The 16,885-nt window shown below is 41.6% G+C and overlaps 2 protein-coding genes across 3 annotated transcripts; both read right to left on the bottom strand.

The window, feature by feature from the left end:
- Positions 1 to 679: 679 nt before the first annotated feature.
- On the bottom strand, positions 680 to 10,679 carry LOC309438351 (pantetheinase-like). 2 transcript variants are annotated; one of them, XM_082049596.1, is made up of 8 exons: positions 10,512 to 10,679; positions 8,504 to 8,745; positions 8,269 to 8,399; positions 6,636 to 6,828; positions 4,790 to 5,081; positions 3,313 to 3,686; positions 1,408 to 1,578; positions 680 to 1,148 (listed from the first exon to the last, which is right to left on the bottom strand). In XM_082049596.1, the coding sequence occupies exons 2-8, from the start codon at positions 8,714 to 8,716 to the stop codon at positions 1,035 to 1,037; spliced, it is 1,488 nt and encodes a 495-aa protein (XP_081905722.1). In that variant the 5' UTR covers positions 8,717 to 8,745; positions 10,512 to 10,679; the 3' UTR covers positions 680 to 1,034. The 2 variants fall into 2 exon arrangements, with proteins under 2 accessions (XP_081905722.1, XP_081905723.1); XM_082049597.1 differs by lacking the exons at positions 680 to 1,148; positions 1,408 to 1,578 and adding an exon at positions 2,622 to 2,701.
- Positions 10,680 to 11,760: 1,081 nt separating this feature from the next.
- Positions 11,761 to 16,839, bottom strand: LOC309438039 (vascular non-inflammatory molecule 3-like). The gene is given in 7 exon segments (XM_082048947.1): positions 11,761 to 12,089; positions 12,476 to 12,624; positions 13,523 to 13,797; positions 14,593 to 14,615; positions 14,826 to 14,956; positions 15,053 to 15,102; positions 15,105 to 16,839. Coding segments are annotated over 7 exon segments (783 nt in total). The 5' UTR covers positions 15,256 to 16,839; the 3' UTR covers positions 11,761 to 12,085.
- Between the last annotated feature and the right edge of the window lie 46 nt (positions 16,840 to 16,885).

Here is a 16,885-nt window from a genome sequence, read left to right as displayed (position 1 = left end):
CTGACAATTCTTAAAGACACAGCCACAGAAGATGCACATCTTTATACACTCATATGCTGAAGAAAGGTCACCGGGGTCCAGCACCAGCAGCAACAAAGCACAGGTCACTGGGGTATAAGAGGAATCAAAGATATGAGCAGTGCCTTCTCACCAGGAGCAGCTGGTCTTAAGTAGAAGTCTAAACTCCCTAACCCCTAGTGCTGCAGGGCAGCACTATCTGGCATTATCATAAAGGAGCAAAGGACAAGGCTTATTTCACATATGTTGGTGTTATATGACCAGAAGGAGATAAAGAAGATGGAAGGGAGGAACTGGCAAGCAGAATACTTTGGGGCTTCAATTCCAAGTTTTGGCTCAATCCAGATTTCAAATAAATGTTAATGTTGAGTTCTGACCAAGAAGCGGTAGCGGGTTTTGTTTCGGGTTGGCTCTTTGATTGGAGTCCTTGCTCAGCCTCCATGACACACTATTCTGTGCTGCTATGTGCCACACAACATGCACCAATGGCATAAAGGCAATAAAACCAAAGCAACACACATAGGGAAAAAAAAAGTATAAGTGGGGTAAAAGAGCTGACTTGCATACGTCAGCATAAGTAGATGTATTTCAGAGACAAAGCATTATTGAGATTTTTCATACAGAGCACCCACAAATCACATCTTTCACTATTTTATTTACTCATAATAATCTGCAATTATAAAATATGCAATGCTCTATTCTAATAAGAATGTATCCTCTGGTCTACAATACAGATTTTCTGAGAGCTAGAAAAATAAAAATCCAGAAAACAGAGAGAGAAACACAACTGCTGTTTTCTACTAATAAAAGATTAGTAATCTTTTGATATAGAAGCAGATACTTCTCAATAAATGGTAGCTATCAGATAATACTGCTGCATTATTACTAAACAAAGCACATTGAGAAGAAGCTTGTGCAACTGGAAATAAGAAACATAATTAGGATTGTTTCAGTAGAAGATGCTGTATCTCATTTTGACATAAGATTAACAGTGTACAGCTTCAGTTATGGTAAAATCATGGGAAGGGTGGTTGCTGTGGGTCCTTTGCGTACCACCGTCCAAAAAGCGTCACAGTGACGAGTGGTTTTGTTGGTCTTGTCTTACTTACGAAGCGCCCATCATTCAATACCTGATTGAAAAAGGTAAGAGAAGGACATGATTAGAGGAGTACCCATATGAACATGATGAGAGCTCAGAAAGATGTGACAAAACAGGAAGAAGCTACGTCAGATCCTATCCCTTACTGAAACTAATGACTTCATTAAAAGGTAATTAATAGACCTGATTATTCATTATGAGCAAGTTCACTTTAGCTGTTTTGAGGCAGTTTATTCTGTTACTATCCCACAGAGAACCTAGCATGACACATCTCCAGGATGTCCCAATACCTCAAACTCCCTGGGAGCCAGCTGCACCTCGCTGTACAAGACTTCTGGAAAGACATAGTTGGTGCCAAACGTGCCGCTGAGGGAGATCATCTCAAACTTGGTCTGCGCAATCTCCACTGGTTGCCCGCATGTGTTCAGGTCTGTGCTCTTGCATTTGAGCAGCGTGCAGATCTGCAGGGAAGAGAAGACAACAACATATGTAGGAAGACGGAAACATGCCTGTAGGGAAGCCTTGTGTCATCAAAGTTAGTGTATGTCAGAGTAGGTGACAGCCACTAGATCTCTTCCACAATCTTTAAGTAACTCCTTGTTAGTTGTAGCTTATTTTTTCACCCCTTGATCTGACTGGGGGTGTTCCAGACCTGTATTGCCCTAGTAGTTAGAAATCAACTGTTTCTGGCGTAAGTGCTGCCAGAGTACCTTATTTCATCCCTGAAGCCCAGTCCTGTCACTTCCACTAATTCTTCCAATTGCCAGTTCTTTTGTTTGCTTTCCCACGGGTCTCTGTAAGATGAGTTTGTGAATGGAAATTTTAGGCAAATGAAGCAAGTCCTCCTCATGGGTATGTTGCGCAACTGCACACATAGGTCCTCTTACTGGTATTTGTACATGTTGCTAATGAATATTCATTAGATGGGTTGGTAGCCCATGGGAAATCTGAACTTGATTTTCTCCATCCAACTTCTGGTGAATATACGTCAAGGTGATGAAGTTAGAGTCCCCTGTTACAGTTTTGTGTTAGTAGTTGCAGCACATAGAGGAAAAGAGGAATGACAATGTTTTCCTTTTGTCCTTAGAATTAAGTGTCCAGCTGCTAAATGTTTACGGACATCATGAAGAAATACAAAATAGGACTAGCACTCCTCTGCAGATTCAAAGGATGTTGGCTGTTTTTGCTGACAGGTGATGGAGGAGTCTTTTCATTTGTATCAGGTATTGGAGAAGAGAAGAATTACATTTGCAAACATCAGAAGTATTATTAATCAGCAAATATGCTATTGTGTTGAAATGCAAATAAGCAGAGATATAAAGAATAAATTTATGTCAGTATGTTCTGAGGCAATGAAAAAAAAAACTGAGGAAAAAAGGAAGAGTAGAAATTCTTGTCTTCTCTAGAAAATTCGGTACTTGTAGACACCATCTGGCAGCTGACACAATAACTCAAATTTTCTGAGTCAGTTCACCAAGAAGTGAATTTGTTCAGTCTACCTTCTTAAATGTATTAGATGAGCTGTTTGCTGGTTAAGACCTCCCCCCATGTCCTGGAGTCTGTACCACTTGATATGCAAAGGCTCTGTTGACAGACAGAAATAAGTAACTAAAAAAAGAATAGTCTGCTGGCACAGTAACTTAATTATGAAGGCAAAGAAGGTTTTCTAATATGGCTTTAAGAAAATTCAACCAAGATGTAAACACTGTCTTCCATATATTTGATTAAAAGAGAGGAAGAGTGGACATTTCCTGTCAAAGTCGCATGCCATTTCAGTACACTTCATTGCTATGATTTGAGTAACGACAAAAAAATAACATCTCTGTGACTCTCAATTATCAGAACGTCTCATAAAGATAGACATGATCAACTGATTTTTTAACAGCACATGTTTGATGAAGATTACAGAGGAGATTCAGAACACTTACTAGAGATGGTCACAAAAGAGGACCTAAATTTAGCAAATGTTGCACACCTTAAAAAAATAGTGGGCACACAAGACCTCTCCACTGCATTTGTTGGATTTACAGGTAAGCAAGCTTGGATGTTTTAGCAAGTAATTTGCATTGCTGACAAATAGGACACCAGGACTCCAGAATATAAGAAAGTCATTGCCTTTTTTCCCCACAGAACTGAAGGTTCCTCTGTGAAAAGAAGCTTCCCAAAATAAGTACCCACCTCCAAAGAATCATTACCTGAAGATAGTATTGTCCTTCAACAACATGAAGCCCATCAAAAGCACCCAGCACATAAACTTCATCTTCTTGTTTCCCTGCCATCTCATAGCTCAAGTGACAGCAGAGGTCTTTCTGGCAAACAGTGAGACTCCCTTCATGCTTAGTGAGCTCAGTGAAAGTGAACCGATCGTGGAAGATGAGTCCTTCGAAATCATGGTCATCTGGCGAGAATCTTTTGACACTTGAAGCATATAAGCTCCAGTTGACAGCAGGTGGGGAGGCAGGAGAAAGGCGAGGGTGTGAATCAAGTTCAGCAATGAGGAGGTGACCATCCTCAGTCTTCATATTGTAGTAGTATTTTCTGGCTCTGTCTGGTGCATAAATACCGCTCCCTGAAGAAACCACAATGGTCAGTCCAAAATCAATAAATCCAATCCATTCATATTGTCCTTTTAGTGGTCTCTACTGCTAGATTATCCACAATTTTATAAATATTACAGAAATTTTAGTCTCATGAAATGTGACCATTAGCAGCTCAGTACATATAGCTCATGCTTTAGCAAAAAAATAGCATTTATTTTCCGAGGTGAGGTCTGCTCAGTGTAGCCAAAAGCAGAGTATATTATGTTATGGTTGTGTTTATGGCCTCCCCAGTTCTCTTTTCTCCTGTATCCAATGGAGTTCCTTGAGAATTCCTTTATTCTCAGCTAATTGTTGTAAAAGGACCATCCACCAATTAAGACCATCCAAACCACAACACAAGCAAGTATCACAGGCCCGTCCTGGTGAACACAGAAGGAGATGGCAACTGTCCAGCCCTGTTTACACTGATTCCTTCCCATATGGGGAATTCACACCTGACCAGTGGCAAGCAACAGAGGGGAATCAAAGATCTGTCATACCCATCACTGCCAATGAGCCATATAAAACAGACATAAAACAGCAGCCTGTCAGGCATTTCAAATGAGAAACCCCAAGCCAATGCTGTGCTTTCATCTAGAAAATTAGTGCTACACTCTTAAAAGAAAATGTAGACTTCTTAGCAATGTTACTGCAACATGCTTTTACCATGTTTCCACAACTGTGTTAAATAAAGCTGCAAATAAGCCTTTCATTTGGCCAGAAAAAATGGAGCCATGTACATGGTTTACAAGTACAGTTACAGTTTGGCATTCAATCACAGGCTTAGAGGTGGAGAGGAAAAGAACCTAAGTTTCAGAAGTTTCCACACAGGTAGAAGCAACAGTAACTTACTACTCATTTAGAGGCATTAAAAGAAAGAAAGGAAAATTCTAAGAAGTTAGGGAGAAGAAAACACCACAAGTTTTGCTGTGCCTTCTGTGGCACCACTAAGTTTGTCAGGTTTAAAATTTGGTGACTAGACTCTTCACCTTCCAGATAAACACATTATATTCCTCTGCAAAATCACCCTGCAGAACAAGGAGTGAAGATTCATGGTTATACAGGCTTTTCAGACAGAGCAGGAATTAATTACCTGTCATAGACATGCTGGTGCGGTGTGTATTGGCAGCTAGGAAGTTGACACCCATGCCTATAGCCCAGGCAGAGTGAAACTCAACCGCAGTCAGAAAGGGCAGGACGTTCATCCAAGCCGTCGGGAAAAGAACGGTGTCCACCTGCAACTCACTCACCAGGACCACAGCAGGCTCGTGGAAAAGGACATCGAAGCAAGTGAAAATGCCAAACCTCCCAAAAGGGGTTTCAAAGGTGATGGCTTCTGGCTCTTTTGGGTAATTAAACTGAGTTTCTGACATGAATAGATTATACTGTAGCAGGAGGAAGAAAAGAGAAACCAGTTAAAGGCACATACCACAATATCCTGGAGTAATTCCCTAAAATTTTTCAGAATGACAAGAGATATTTTTAAGCTGTGTTCAAAGCCTTCACACTTAGGAAGTCAGGCTAAAATTATATCACCACCATAGTGCTCAATAGGTGGATATGGGGAGACACATATTGCCCTAGGTTCTTAGGGACATGGTTTAGTGCTAGAGTTAGGTTAGGTTATGGTTGGACTCAATGAACCTGAGGGTCTCTTCCAACTGAAATGATTCTATGATTCTAGCAAGTTGGCTGCTTTCCTGCCTACAATCCACAGGTCTGTTGGTGTCATCCACCTGCAACTCCCATAACAATAATTTCCAGTCTCTCCACCCAGTTTATAATTCTGGTGACCCGGAAGACACATAGAGGAGAATACTGAAGAGGAGCATGGAGGGTCTGGTGCCAAGAGAAAAGACTGGTGACCTTGGTGTGGAGATGCACAGGAGTGTAAGTCCACAGCACCAGCAGGAAGCATGAGACAGTAGAGGGTGACCACAGAGCAGAGAAGAAAACAAAGGCAGGGCTGATGGGAAAAGGCAGATGATCTCAGCCAACAGAAAAATCCAAGTTTGCAACATTCTCAGCTTTACAACATTTTCATTCTCCCTTCACATTCACCTTTACTAAGAGTCCTTTAATCTCCAGGTGGCCTGGACAATAAACACATGTCACTGAGCCAAAAAGTAGGTTCAAGTTTGCTGAACTTGTAACTCGGTGCCTGGGCCATGCCAAGTTGATGCACAGGGGACCAGTCTGCCCGGTATCAGTGTCCACCTCACCCAGTTTGCTCACAAATAAAAGTCTCAGCATAATCTCTGAAGAACTAGGTGAAATACTGGGGACAATGTGCATTAAATAAACAACTGACTTAATTCTAGCCACATTGACATACTATCCAGCACATGACCTGCAAACAACTTTGATGAACCTTGCTGGTAGGTACATAAAATTGAAAGAATATACTTTAATTGGGTACAAATGTTTCAATGCCCTCATTTTATACCCAGCATGGGTTTGTCCAGGTAATTCCCATTATGCAAAAACTGTGCTGAAATATGATCAGAAAAAAAAAAGGGGGAAGGGGGGGGGCTTCTCTTCCTTAAACCAGACTATTAATGAAAGACAAGATACAGATGAATATTTTTAAATCCTGGAACATGAAGGTTTAGTCTGGTGAAAAGCTGGAGTTGAAAACTAAAGCTGCTAAAGCAGCAGAGTTCCCAGTAATAGGGAGCTATTGAACAATGAAATGAGGAAGTCAACCGAAAACATAAGCTGCTAAATTGGACCTGTGGAATCATTTTTTTATTCCAGTCTATTTTGAGAACTAAAATGCAAATTTGTGGTCAACACTTCACAGCAACAGAGATATTCTTTAAAATTTTAAATAGAAGCAAAAATCTGCCGTGGGACGACTGGCATTTAATTCTCTTGCCAAATGGAGACATTTTGGAAGTAGTGGAAAAAAAGCTCCTGACTTTCCAAGGTCACTTTACCTTGTGGTAACGAGCCACCAGTTTCCCCTCTGGGTCAAAGACGACATCGGTGTTGTACTGATAGCGACCGTCTCTGGGGCAACGGGGATCACTGGAGTTACATGGCTTCTTGTCCCCAATGTTTGCAACGACATAGATGGAGTTATTCCTGGCCATGCAGCTGAGCCGTTCCTGCACTGGTGCTGGGGCAAATCTAAAGTATTTTAGGGAAAAGAAAAAAGAAAAATACTAACAAAGCTGCGCTGTCAGTGGTGTTGATCACTGGAGTGCCATCCTGCAGTCATGGCAGGGCAAGCAGGTACACAAGGTGGCTGCAGGACACACTGTGGCCACTTCCCACACACTGGGGCAGGTCCTGGAGCCCTCCCATCAGCCTTTTGAGGGACACACTGCCCCTGGGCTGCCTGCCAGCAACCCTTGCCTCCCAGAATGTGCTCTGCAGCAAACAGATAATCCTGGGAAATGGCAGGAGAGAAATTGTACCCATATCAGGCAAAAAAGAGAGCAGATATCCCCTGCGTGAGGTGGTGGTGCATTTGGCTTTGCAAGGTGTGCAGGGGCCGCACAGAAGGACCATCATGCAGGATACATATGCAGTGCCAAGAAACAGAGCATGCCAGCTTGTGATGGCAGGCGTTATATTCCCACTAGCTACTAATGAGAACCCTGATTTAGAGCAGTGGAGAGACACACACAGACCACCTTCACAGAAACTGTGTGAAGAACTGGAATAAAGACCTGCTTAGACATGCTGCCATCCCACATACACTGAAAGTCTCTGTATTGTAGCTACTCAGGACTCAGTAAAATGTCACATATTCTGCACTTCTCCGCATTCTGAATCTTCCTCTCAAGACCATTGAGGAATTACATCCTCAATGATACAATAACACACTTTAAGAACCTCATGATTGGGAGATGGAGCCATGGTGAAAAAGGCAGACCACAGCTGTAGTTCTGTGGCTGAGCACTTACTGCATGCTGCATGGATCTAAAGTCCAGCACTTTAGGTTAGCTTGTCCCTGCTGGAACATAATGCTTGAATGACAGATCATGTTCTACAGCACAGAGACTACAGCAATTCAGACTTTATCTTAATTGTGAAAAATTAAGATTAAAAGCTTGGACTTTTGACTACTGACCTAATAAATTCTGTTACTAGCTGCTCAGAAACCAGTTCTTGACTGTCCACAAAAATGGTACGTGTGCTTTTGTTTGAACACAGCACTTGTAAAAACAAAACAAACAAATAAAAACTAGTGTGAAGAGTTTGCAATCAGTTCTATTCAAAATAGTGCGAAAAAACTGAAAGCACGAGAAGCAGCATATTCTGGCACCAAAGCTTTTCCAAGTGCAAAAAAAGATGTCTCCTCTACATTCAGTAACACAAATTCTGTATATTGGTTGAATTTCTCCTTAATTAAAAAAAAATAATTAACAGGGTGGACTCCCTTGTCAATTAGTCATGGACATGCTATATATTTTATTACGCAACTTGCCTTGATCTGCAACTTTAATTGAAACTTACCCTCATGTCAAAAGCACTAGTAGTTCTTATACATTTATTAGGAGCAACTCATGACTCCTTAAGACATGAGACTGAAACCACATAAATCACTGCAGAAGGAATCACCTTGTGGGGTCGGTGCAGGGAATCCAGTTCACTGATGGATCAGGGATATCCTCCAGGTACGGGTAGATGGATTCTCTTGTGAAACGCCAGCCATAAATGCCATCTTCAGGAGTCACAATGATGTGGGCACCCTGACAAAACAGGCTCCATTAAGAATTCATGCATCAACAGATACCCAGGAGAGTCATCAGGAGCAGAAAACACTCAGTAACAGTGCTCACAATACACCTAGTACCTGCTGGGCAGCTTCCTTGATGGCTCCTTCCAAGACATCCATGTTTTTGTTCATCAGGGCCAAAGCATTGTCAGGAGAAACAGGCTTGTAAGTGGCATCTGGTAGGATGACGGCGTGCTCATAGACCGCTGCAATGAAGGTGTCGGAGGCCAGGGCCTGAAGGACAGCAAGTGCCAGCACCGCACCGTGCAGGAGAGGCTGGGAAGGGAGCATGGCTGGTGCCTCGCAGCTCCTGCAGTGCTCTGAATCAGGGACAAATGGTGCAAAAGGATCATGCATAGAAAAGTGGGTCAAAGCTCAACTTTGAAGTAAGGAGGAAGTGTTGATCTGTTAAAACATTACTTTGGAACCAGGAGTTGCTGGTGACATAAAGGAAAGTTTAACAGTACACAGTAGGGATGTCGCAACTCAGTGAGACTAAAAAGCTGAGAGATGCCAAGAGTAATTGTACCAGTGGAAAAATAAACAAATGGCTAGAAAGAATGGCCCAATTTTTTGTTATTTTACTTTTCTATTGACTGATTGCAATAGATTTTTGCTATTAATATTTTGGCTCAGCTCTGATACTTAAAATGACAGGTGGATGTGTAACCCCTTGAGCTAATCTCTGAAGTATGAGTGGCGAAACTGAGGGTCTTAAAAACCGTTTGCTTTATTCTGGTGGCTTCATATTCATCAGTTCCTATGCTATCTGCCATTATGTGCATCTTCCTTGTCAGAGTTTTTTAAGACCAAAATCATTACATTAGCATCTCACTGCACTTAGATTCAACACACTTAACACACCAGCAACAGAACTGTTCCTTGCATTTATCCCAGGGGTTCTCCCTGTCACTTCTGTTTAGCTGTACATCACATTCCAATAGCCTTCCACCAGAAAATATATATTTGGAGGAAATAACTTCCTCTGAAATCAGGCAGCTAAGCCACCAGCCGAGCCATTAGCTGAGTACCTCATTGCCCAGCTGTCACTTGCCTGAAGCAAAGGGCAGGCAAGGTCACCAAGTGCAGCAACATCCCTGCTCCTCTGCTCACCCTTCCTGTTCTCGGGAACATGCTGTGTTTTGAGAAGCCTTCATTTTTAATATTTTAGTTCAGTTCAAATGCATCTTTCTAATTTGACATCCTGATATTTGCAGTATTCTCATTTGGAAAAGATTTTCTGAATAGTGGGAAGCAGAACATGCTGCCTACCCTCAGCCTACAACAGACTGTCACTGCAGAGCTTTCTCTACAATATCTCAACAGAAATGTTGTGGGTGGATACAAGCACCAGAGAGCTCCCTGCAAGAGTAGTGCTGACCAAGCATTTCAACCACTACGAAGATTGATTTACGTCTGGTAATATTCACCTCTATACGTACTTCTCTACATACATATATCTCTACTGCTCTAGGTACACCATACTCATTCAGGAGCCTTAAATATAAGCCTTTAGGAGGCTGCAATAGAGATTTCAGTAATAACTGAAGTAAAGTAGTTTAGAAGCCTTTCCCCCCACCCTGTTTTTCTTATCAAATGAAATATGGCTTGAGTCACCTTAACTGAGGTTAGGGGAGGGAGGAAGCAGTAAATGCTTCCATTTAGCAACAACTAGGAAAATAGCCCAGAAATGGGACTACAATGGCAGGGCTGACCAAAAATATTACAAGCGCAGGGGCTGGGCACTGTCCCACAAAGTTCAAGTCATGCTGGCAGGACAGGGGGTCTCCTGTACTATGGTGGGATAGAGGCATCCCTGTCTGCCTCTTTTCCAGCTGGCACAACTGCGTGCAGAGCTGGGCATTCACCCAGGAACAAGAAACTAACTCCACTTAAACAAACCAGCCTGCTGGATAAAACTTAGTGAAACTACAGCGGTCTGGGATATTCATGGCTGTGGGAAATGGAAGAGGAAGTTTATCCTAGAGCTCCCTCTGCTTTTCACAGCTCCATCCTCCCAGTCCACTGTCCCCACTCCCCTCCTGCACTCTCCCTGGCAGAGGACAGGGGTTATCTGAGGACTTACTTTTGTGAAACAGGATGCAATTTGATGCTAAATCAGCTTCGCTGTAGAGGTAAGTCCGTCTTCAGATTGTGGTCCTGCTCCTTTCCTTGTGCTACAAGGGGCCGCATGGAAAACTACTTATTCAAAGGGCTAATCTTGCATGGAGAAGCCTGTGTGAAGAGTCACACCTGCAATCATGCAAAGCAGTGAGGACAGGCAGTCAGGGGTGAGGAAATCAGAAGCCAGTCATTTTTAGCAACAGCACACAGTTATGTTGTTTAGCTGTAACATGACACCATGTCCTTGTCCTAGGGCACAGGTATAATTGTAGAGATACAGTACTTTTTCTCCACAAACAAGTGAAGTATTTCCCATTTCTTCTATCGTACGAATAGTAGAGCATTAGAATTCAATACATTTACAGACTAAAATTTTGTGTTTACAACATTGATTTTGTTTAAAAACAACATATTTTGCATTCCACAAATCTATTCTTTTATTGTATCGGTCAGATTAGACATGAACAGTGCTTTTATTTCTAAACAAACATGCAGAACAAGCAACAGAATTAACGGTACGTAAAAATCTTAGCAGCGCCACCCTAAGTAATGCAGTCCACTTGCTTAGAAAGTACAGTCTGCAGTGCCTGCACCTGCACACATGTAAGGGCATTCAATCTCAAGCTGTTCACCAGCCTTTCCCAACACTTACCTGTACAGTCCAGACTCCCCTTTGCATCAGCATGAGTAACCATTTCACAGGGAGACAGGTATGCTCCTGAAAAATTGCTCATTTTGAGAATTTTTTTATGGATCCACCTGACTGCTTGAAAAAGGTTTTGAGAAAAGGAAATTTTCCGCACCCTGAAACTGTGGGCAGAAAGATTCAAATAGTGTCCCTCAACTATAAGTTAGGGGATGGCACAACAACACATTACACTGCATGTTGAGTTGAATAACTGTTCTTGAAGTAACAGTGTTTTGAGGCATGCTTTCTTTTTCAAAATAAAGAACTTAAAATTCAACCATCAGCCTTCAAAGGTTCTGTTAATCTCTGGATTAGAAAAGGGTGTATTCTAAGATGGGGTGGAAGAGTGTTCTAATACTGTACCAGAAATTTAAAATATTAAAAATTGGCTGGCCATATCCCACTGCAACATGCCTGAATCCTACAGCACAAAAGTCAGAGGAATTTATTTTCAGTTGTCCCGAGGGAAATCAAGGTCAAGCCTATGACAATCAAAAGCTATGCTATAAAAACACATAAAGAATTGCCCAGCAGAATAATTTATTTTTGTTGCAAAATCAAGTCAACAAATCGATACAATGACTATATTGTTAGATAAAACACCTTGAGAAAAAGAATGTCATTATAATTATGGGTTTAACATTAATTAACGTGAATTAACATTATGACTAGTTACGATTAGTGCTGTAGAAGCAAGCACATGAGATCTTAAAGGATCTGCAGTGAAATCACGGTGAAGCTTGCTGTGTGTGTGGAGGGTCCTTTTCATATCATCTCCCAAAGAGCATTACACTTAAAACTGGCTTTGATGTATTACTCCGACTTATCAGACGTCCATCACTTAGCACCTAGCTATAGAAAAATAAAATCAATAGAAACATCAGCAAAACAGTACTGTTGTATGAAAAAACACAAAGTTATACAATCATTAATGCTGACCTCATTGGTAGATGTAGTAGCTCACTCGGAGCTACCACAAAGTCTGAGAAAAACTACATTTCTGTCTTGAGCAAGATATTGTTCTAGGGGATTTGAAGGGACAGGGAAGAAGGGAATCAGCAAACTGTACCTGCTGCATGAATGCAACCAGGAAAATCAGGTAGAAATAAAGCTGCCCTGAACTCATACCAGCTACTGAAATACAGGACACTGAGAACTCCTAACTTGCTCCTGTGTCTTGCAGTGGTTTCTTGACACTTGTCTTACAAGTCTGACAACTCACAAGTGTGTCCCATTACCTCAAACTCCCCCAGGGCCAGCTGCACCCCACTGTACAAGACTTCCGGAAAGACATAGTTGGTGCCAAACATGCCACTGAAGGAAATAATCTCGAACTTGGTCTGTGCGGTCTCCACCAGCCGCCCTTGCACTTGAGCAGTGTGCAGATCTGTGGAGAGGAAGACACTGAAAGGCAAAATACTGCTAAGCTTTCAACAATCAAGAGCTGGATTTGATGGTAAGAAAAGCTGTCATCATGAAGAAATTATCCAATATATCTACTCATTTATTTGTGCCAAGAGAATTTATAGGTGGCACTTGAAACTTTGTAAAAATAGAGTTCTTTGACAGCATCACAGCAAAGCACTGTATCTGTTTGTGCACATGTTTACAAGTTACTTGTACGTTCATGCATAATACATATACATTTGGTCATAGATGTGGAATAGTTTGAGACCTGTGTAAGTTACTTCAGCTCTGGCTGAGTTTCCTAAAAAACTGAAGCCATACTTATTTGCTTACTCTAGTGGGAATACTCTAAATATACAGAGAAAAGATATAAAGATATGGCACACCAAAAAAAGCCTAACAGTGAAATTTAAAAGAACTAATACACTGTCAAGCCATGCAAATACAAGGGTTGTATCTGTATTTAGTTTCTTCATTTTGTTAGATAAGCACATGTAGGAGAATCACATCAGCACAATGACACAATCCACTGAGTAGGAAACAGTTCTCTGTTGTGACAAGAGCATCCCTATGAAGACAGGGTGAACTCTCTGATCCTCTCTCCCTTTTGTAGACATATATGGAAACCTCCTTGAAGTGTCATAGCACAGAATCAACTCAGGATCTTGACTTTCAGCATTTATAACATAGACAGAGAAGCACAACCAACACTCGTAATAAAGTTAAAATACATAATGAAGAAAACAAATCTTTTCAGAGGGACCTAAAAAAATGCCTCCTTTTAAACCCCTTCAGTCAAAAATGAGACAAATGCAAATGGGCTGTAAAGAGAGTCTTGCAGCCTTCCCACTGTCCAGATAAGAAGATAAAAACTTTACTTGCAAATAATACTCTCCTTCAACGACATGTAGCCCATCAAAGGCACCCAAAACATAAATGTCGTCCTTCTGCACCTCTGCCATCTTGTAACTCAGATGGCAACAGAGGTCCTGCTGGCAAATGGTACAATTTCCCTCAGGTTCAGCGAGCTCCGTGAAGGAGAAGAGATCATGGTAAATGACCCCACTGAAATTGTGGCCATTTGATGGAAGCTGTTGGATCCTGCTGCCATACAATTTCCAGTTGACAGCAGCAGGATAGTCATGGGTGTGAACTCAGTTCTGTCACCAAAAGGTGACCATTTTCTGTTTCTGTATTATAATAATATGCTCTTGGACCACCTGGGGCATAAATACCACTCCCTGCAAACACATAACACCACAAAGCTTTTAATCTGAAAGCAAGTGCATCGTATAAGTAAGCAGTCTTAACTAATTAAACACGTGCCAAATTTTATTCTAATGTTTACCGGCTTGTTTTGAACCTAAATTAAACCTTCATGGACTATAATCCTAACCTAATGCTTTTTGCATTCAATGTAAAGTAGATCAAACTCTGATGTTTCATGTATTCTAAGTGACGAGATTAGCATGCTAATTATATGTATTTATATATGATTTAAGTGCCTGAAGCTATAGATTCCTCATTGAGTTTAGTTGCATCAGAAATCAGTATTTCTGATTATAATGAATGGTAATACTGTCAAGTCAAAAAAATCTGTAAGGAAAATATATTACCAAAAGTCACATCTTTATACAAGCCCTTTAAATAAATACATAAGCCTTTAAATCCCAGAGTAAAATCTAACCTTAAAGAATATGAATTGTATAACACAGGGTCACCAATGACTAAGAACTAAAGGAACAGCCCATATTTGCTTTTATTTGGAAGGCGAAGTTTAGGACTACATTATAGGAACACCAGTAAGTTCCTCTCACTTCTGCAAGCAAATATCCACAAAACCTGTGCTTGACTGCTCAGGAAAACTATACAGTAAAAATATAGCCTGCAAAGAAAAGTTGCCACAAGGTCTTCAAGCCAGAAGCAATGCTTGCAGGACTCACAAGACCATTCTCAGAGTTAGGTTTCCACCTAGCGGAGAAAAAAAAAGTTTGCGCCTTCACATGACCAAAACATTGATGAACACTAGGGTCAGAAGATGAAGAATCACATCCATAAACTCTCAGGATTGATCATTTAACAAGTAGAGGTGGTATAGTCAACTTAAGCATTTCTGAGTTCTTGTATATCACATTTTGATTTCCCATCAGACTCTTACCCCCTGCACAGCAGGAATGCTACCTTCCAGGATCTACACATGGAATCCAGTCCACCTGTGAGTCTGGGATATCTTCAAGATAAGGATATATTGTTTCCCTTGTGAGGACACAGCCGTAAATGCCATCTTCAGGAGTTACAATGATATGGGCACCCTGGTATCAACATACAAAACCAAAACACATCATCAAGAAAATGAATAACTGGTCAGTGTTTTGCAAAATTAACATCTCTAATTCTGTCATTAATACCTGTCTGGCTGCCTCTTTGACAACCGCTTCCAAAATGGCCATATTTTTTCCATCAACACCAAGGCATCCTCAGAAGAAACTGGCACTTCAGTGTCCTCGGACAAGACCATGTTGTGCTCATAGATGGCTGCAATGTGGCTGTCCAAGGCACAGGCCTCCAGAGCAGACAGCACAGCAGAGGCACAAGCTTTCAGAAGCCCCATGTCTGGTGTCCGGATGTCACCCAAGAGGAAGATGGGGGCAAGCAAAGACGGGGGCCTTTAAAAGGGACAGTCTTGCATAAAACCTGGGAATTCCCCAAAGTATCCAAAAGCTGACACCAGATGTAATCACCCTGCCCAGAAAGTCTTGAAACATCAAAGGCAAGAGAGCTGCCAGCATTCAGTAATTCTGCCTTACACCACTGACTGAGAAGTCACCACTGTGCTGCAGCTGCCGAAGAAACACTTCACCTGGCAGATCTGCAGATGATTCAGGCATGGCATTGCTTTAGTAACACAAAGCTGGCTTGTTTTTCTGCTGTGTCCTGGGCACTGCCTGTGCCACCCCAGCTCAATCTAACCAAGTGTAGGTTGGCTGTACCTGGTACAGTCCCTGCTCACCACAGCTTCACTGTACAACTGTGTTGGTAACAGCAGATTGGTATTTAGACCTGGCACCACACGAGACAAGTACAGCACTAGACAGGAGGTTGTTAAGTTTCCCATAGGAGATCCCACTGCTCTGTTTTAATCATGGTTCCAGAAAACATGGATAATCAACGCTAGAAAACATGCAAATTGATTTGAACAACAAACCTGGAAGCAAAGATTCCTCTTCAGGATTCTTTCACCTCCATTGGGTATGAAAAAGAATGAAGAGGGAAGATGTGTTGCCAGAAAGCTAGAGTGGTTAGTTAAGCCTATCTACTTTCTGCTGGAGGTCTGGTGAAGTTCATGCATGGGAGGACAGCTCATTAATTTCAATGACATTTGTGCTGGTAATCCCAGCCCCTTCAAGTCCCAACAGCAAAAGTCAAGTAAGTGAACAAGTCATTCCACAAAGAGCTAATTAGGTCTCACATCCACAGATCTGCATCTTGTGCACCTTGTATCTACCTCCAGACCTTTTAGCTCCTTCTCACCTGCCTCAACATTGGCACTGGCATTTTGTAATAGGTTGAGCTGTACATTTCCAGTTTCAGGAAAGTCTAACACCAGATACAAAAGGAAAGAGAGCTATGGCCAGGACATTCCCAGGGGAAGCCTGCCCTTCGGTACCCTGATGCTTCACAGTTCCGCTGGCTACAAGAGCAGTTCTTGCTAGTTCCCCAAAAAGAGCTCTGGCAGAGAAAGAAGTATTTATCATGTAAATTCCAGTAGCTACTCACAAAAGAAATAGTTTGGAAATTGTTAGGGCTAGACCATTTTTCTTAGGGAAAAATGGGTTCCACAGAGAATCCCTTCTAGGACCTTGTTCTGGGCTGAAGGATAAATTGAAAGACTTTCAACAAAACCGAGGTCAAGAAGTGAGCATGAGTTTGCCAGGCATTCCTTTGTCTCAGTTCTCCTTGAGGGATTTTTTTGCTGGGCATCTGGAGAAGGTGAGGAGATTATTTTTTATTTCTCATTGTTGGAAAATAGTAGCCCTAGACTTTTGATAAATCTACTGTTGCAAAGGCAATTAGTACAAACATTCCAGCTGGCATTTATTAGTAAAACAGATCTCACACACACACGAAGCTGAGTCCTAATATACAATACAAACATACATACGTCTGTGCATGTATGTATACACACATACACACACAATGCCAAGTCTCCTCCAGGGCTGACGAAGTCTTCTCTTCATTAC

This window comes from Streptopelia decaocto (assembly GCF_964273445.1).
Source record: "Streptopelia decaocto genome assembly, chromosome: 3".
Lineage (NCBI taxonomy): Eukaryota > Metazoa > Chordata > Aves > Columbiformes > Columbidae > Streptopelia > Streptopelia decaocto.
This window is presented reverse-complemented; position numbering and strand designations above follow the sequence as displayed.

Bases quoted from the DNA above. Each gene is read 5' to 3' on its own strand.
- LOC309438351 (XM_082049596.1), bottom strand. From the start codon at position 8,716: ATGCTCCCTTCCCAGCCTCTCCTGCACGGTGCGGTGCTGGCACTTGCT. The intron at 6,829-8,268 runs GTGATTCCTTCT...AAAATACTTTAG, and splicing joins CCCTGCACCGACCCCACAAG to ATTTGCCCCAGCACCAGTGC. The intron at 1,149-1,407 runs GTATTGGGACAT...TTTTTCAATCAG, and splicing joins TGGCTCCCAGGGAGTTTGAG to GTATTGAATGATGGGCGCTT.